The sequence below is a fragment of the Sinocyclocheilus anshuiensis genome, unplaced genomic scaffold (assembly GCF_001515605.1).
Source record: "Sinocyclocheilus anshuiensis isolate Anshui unplaced genomic scaffold, SAMN03320099.WGS_v1.1 scaffold653, whole genome shotgun sequence".
In the NCBI taxonomy this organism is placed as follows: Eukaryota; Metazoa; Chordata; class Actinopteri; order Cypriniformes; family Cyprinidae; genus Sinocyclocheilus; species Sinocyclocheilus anshuiensis.
Genome location: NW_015540902.1, coordinates 879,763 through 884,157, shown reverse-complemented (window position 1 = coordinate 884,157; position 4,395 = coordinate 879,763). Strand labels below are relative to the sequence as shown.

The 4,395-nt window shown below is 37.7% G+C and overlaps 1 protein-coding gene across 1 annotated transcript in view; it reads right to left on the bottom strand.

Moving 5' to 3' along the window:
* LOC107689096 (tumor necrosis factor receptor superfamily member 16-like) overlaps positions 1–1,025 on the bottom strand; it is a 40,970-nt gene extending 39,945 nt beyond the window's left edge. The window contains exon 1 of the mRNA XM_016487002.1: positions 818–1,025. Coding sequence (XP_016342488.1) covers positions 818–853 — 36 coding nt within the window. The 5' untranslated portion in view covers positions 854–1,025. The remainder of the gene's footprint in view (positions 1–817) is intronic.
* Positions 1,026–4,395: the final 3,370 nt, after the last annotated feature.

Below are 4,395 nucleotides of genomic sequence, written 5' to 3'. Positions count from 1 at the left end.
TAGGCTATATAAGTATCAACAAAAGTTACTCAGGGCATGTATTTTCACCTGGCGCTCGCGAACATAAATCGTTTGCTCAAGGTCGTAACTATGGCAACAGAAGCAATTTCCGATCATTATCATATCGAACATTAACAAAACATAAATAACGTCATTGCGTATGATATAATTATAGATTTAAATATCGCAAATATATCACAAAAAAAACGTTAAGTGTTTCCAAAACTCTTTAAGGCGTTTGAATTGCCAAAGACAATTTCTGGTTGTTGAAGATGCACTTAAACTGATCGCCCCACGAAAATGACCTACAGGAATTCCTTTAAAAATATTGATTCCCCTGAAAGTCATTATAATACGGACACTGTAAACACATAGTAAAACTCCATTATATTGGGCTGCTAAAATAAGCTAGTATGTGGCAAACATTAAATAAATGAAGCCGGTCGAATAATTCGACAAACTCATATTTAACTGCGGGAACTTAAGGGGAAAGTTTGGTTACAGTTGGGCGCACATTTCTGTGCGCTGACTGTAGCCTATTTATTGGTATATAATAAACATATTGAACGTGTAGATTCATTTTAAAAGACTAAAAGAGTACGGAAGGCTGACACCTGTTCTCCAGAAACCGGGCAGCCGAGATTAGTCATCACTACCACAGACCGAAAACAAGTTCAGCCGAATCCGCCGGCGCTCCTCAGATCCGCATCACGGAGCCGAAGCGCTTCACCTGATGTCCATTAACCTACATATTCACCCAAATCCAGCGGCTGATGATCGCTGCGCGCACTTGCGCTAAACTAATGCGAACACTTACCGCTCCACAAATCCAGATCCACACCAAGGTGTCCATGTCTGATATGTCCCTTCCCTCTCAAACTGTAATTCTGTAAGTTTGAGTCGAGAAGTGAAGATCAGCCCTCAGACAGTTCATATTAGCTCCATGTGGGTGCTGCTCTCGTGCGCGGCTGGCGTTTGGGACTTTAGGACTGTATGGAAGCGTGTGCCCCCGCTGATGACCGCTAACTGTCCTGCACTGTCCTGTACTCCGCACTCAGCGTCCAGCAGTGCACTGCGGAGGAGAGAGTCGTGCACGCAGAGATGAGGGGGGCACGAGTGCTTGCCAACTCCCCCCATCAGCACCTCTCTCTCTCTCTCTCTCTCTTTCTAGTATCTCTCTCACTTTATCTCTACGAGAAACGCATATGCAGAAGACTGAAAGAGCTGGTTTGATCTGATCGCATTTAGACTCATTATTTTTTACGTATTGCTTTGCCGTCGCCTACATATGCATGCACGTATATCTATGTGCATAAATATAAATAAATCTCTTATCCAAATAAGCATGAATTGCTAGACATCTCTGTACACTGACGCCGTTCCACACGCTCTGTATTTTAATTATTGAATAAAACGCATTGTTTGAAACAGTAAATCAAATGTATGTGCAAACCAAGCCCTTTAAAATTGAAATGTAAAAAGTAAATAAATTAATAATATAATTGGAGTGAATGAGTGTATTGGGTGTGACGTCACGGGACTGGTGTACTCAAACAGACGCCACAGGAGGGCGACTGCAGCCAGTGAGTCAGCGATGTGACATATGAGGCGTGATAAGTGCCAGGGATGAGAGGTTTTTACGATTTTTTCCTTTTCACCTCCATGCTTCCGATATTTTTTCCACCTGTTCCAGTGTTTATGAAACACATGCATATGCACATGAATGCATGTGTTGTAAATATGGCTCTGAAATTTCCGTGTGTAATTGAGTGTGAGAGGTTTTTACGATTTTTTCCTTTTCACCTCCATGCTTCCGATATTTTTTCCACCTGTTCCAGTGTTTATTAAACACATGCATATGCACATGAATACATGTGTTGTAAATATGGCTCTGAAATTTCCGTGTGTAATTGAGTGCTTTTATAGAAGCAGGTTGGTGCACTGCAAAGATAATTTTCTCAATTATCTAATTTTTTAATTTAGTACATTTTCTTATCATATTGGCAATTTGTTAGCCCTATAAAGCCTTCTGTATCATTTTTGATGCAACATTTTCTGAGGTCTTTAAATTATTAATGTGATCAAAACTTTACTGTGTTGTACACAATCTTGTGCATGCCCTCTGTTGCCTGATAAATAGTTTATACTTATTTTTAGCAAGTAAAAGGCCTTTTAGTGTAATTCTATAAATGCTTAGCATAAAACTTTAAAAAGTCTTGTTACATTTATTTAAGCAGTAAACTTAATTTAAGATATATTCTCTGGGGGGGGTCTTAATAAATTATGCAGTTTTGCTTCTCAGTTTATTTTGAGATCTTTCTGCTTATTTAGAAAAAGAATGTGCTGAGAGTGAAGAGCGATGATCCTATGTGCTGATATAAGCTTTAAAGGTAAACTAGAACTGTAACATCAGCCTACCAATCCATTACAGCCAAGCAAGACCTTTCTTAAAGTGGTCTTCCAATAGTAAGATTTACAGAGACTGCTGACTGGCATCAACTCACATCTTAAGATCCAATGACACTGGGATGGGGCTTCGGAAACTGACCGTCTATTTTATAATTGTTAAAGAGGATTCCAAATATCTGTTTAGCAGTTATGGGAAAACTGCTTTTTATCTTTCAGAGCAATGTTTATATGGCACAAAAACAATGAGGATCTCAATTAGGGTGACATAATTTATATACATTTGAACACATCCATTTATACTACCTCTAGATAACATCATAATTTATATAAACAATGAAACAGTGATGAACAGTGAAATGGTAGTTTCAGAGTTTGCGTTCATTTAGACAGCCTGATGCTTCATTAACTGAACTGTAGGACATGACATGAATTTGAACTGATAATGAATTCAAAAGCAATCTAATTGCATGGTTCATCTTAGTTAGTAGTTAGATTAATACAATCACTTCTGGTGGTTACTCAACTACGATGGACACCTGTCAGTTACAACCAGTGAGGGGATTCAAATGATATAAATGCATGTTACAATGAATCTTTAGCTAAACAATTTGGATTCCAGTCTAACATCATCTTCACTTTTACAATCTGGATAGTAGGTGTTTTGACGTCTAAAGTGTAAGTTACAATAGATCTGCTATCACTGGGATCATGTAGCCCTTCAGAAGCAGTTCTTCATCGATCTGTTAATTTATCAATAATCCACATCCTACATTGTCAAAGAAGACCACCACTACCCCTTTACACACACACACACACACACACACACACACACACACACTTGAATTAACTCACTCTCTGAAATTAAGACATCACAGAAAGAGCTTTGTGATCAATGGATAACAAGCAAGCAGTCAGGAAAGACAGCAAGATCAGCCTCTTTTTTCTGCCAGTGCAATTAATTCAGTCTGGATAATGAATCCCAGTCAGGATAAAATTAAATCTGTCCAGATATATTGATGTTCCTTAGTGTTAGAGACATAAATTAACAATGTAATACTCATAATGCACAGTTTGTATTTGAACAGTTTTTTTATTTATTTTAATTGTCTTTGTATCATCTGTCTCTCTCTATTCTGTTTTAACAATAACACAGGTTAAATGGGTCTGGTATTATGACTGATGTCTTAGTGCAATCAGAATAGACATGCAGTATGTGTTTTATATTGCTCTTTTGTTAGTTTTGACTGCTTTTATTGTCCTCATTTGTAAGTCGCTTTGGATAAAAGCGTCTGCTAAATGACTAAATGTAAATGTAATGTAAATGTTATAGTATTATCCTACTTTATATTTAATGATGTAGCTATTACCATTGATGTCTTGTCTCTTCAAAACCCTATCTCCCCTGAGAAAGGACAAGTATGTCCAGATGGAGACCTATGACTCTCATTATGGCAGATTACATGCACCGCATGCCTATACTGAAAATAGTACACGGCCGTTACATTTGATCTCTGTCAGTAAATATAGATAAACGGCGACATGACTATATGCTATATAAGTATGAATATACGAGTCAGCCATCTATCATGGCTCCAGTATCAACTGACCTGCTTTATCATGAGTCAGCAAAAATAGCAACATTCACAACCCATTTTGCCAACATGTGTTCAATCTAGCATGAAAAAAATAGCATTCTTTAGTTCACTATTTGATCTTCGACCATAGTGTTCATGTATTCATGCATTGCTTGCTTTAATATCATCACTGTCCATTGTCATTGAGTTAATTGACAGCAGAAGCAATAAAACAGAAGATTTTAATTGGCATTGTGGAAGGGAACTCTTGAGAAAACTTGAGGGAGTGTTAGCAGATTGGCAATTACTTGATGGACTGTCTTACAAATATAAGAAGACATTTTTCATTGTTGCTATACACATATTGATTTTGTAAATGGTTGCACGCAGGTCCTTTCAAGCCGACAGTCTG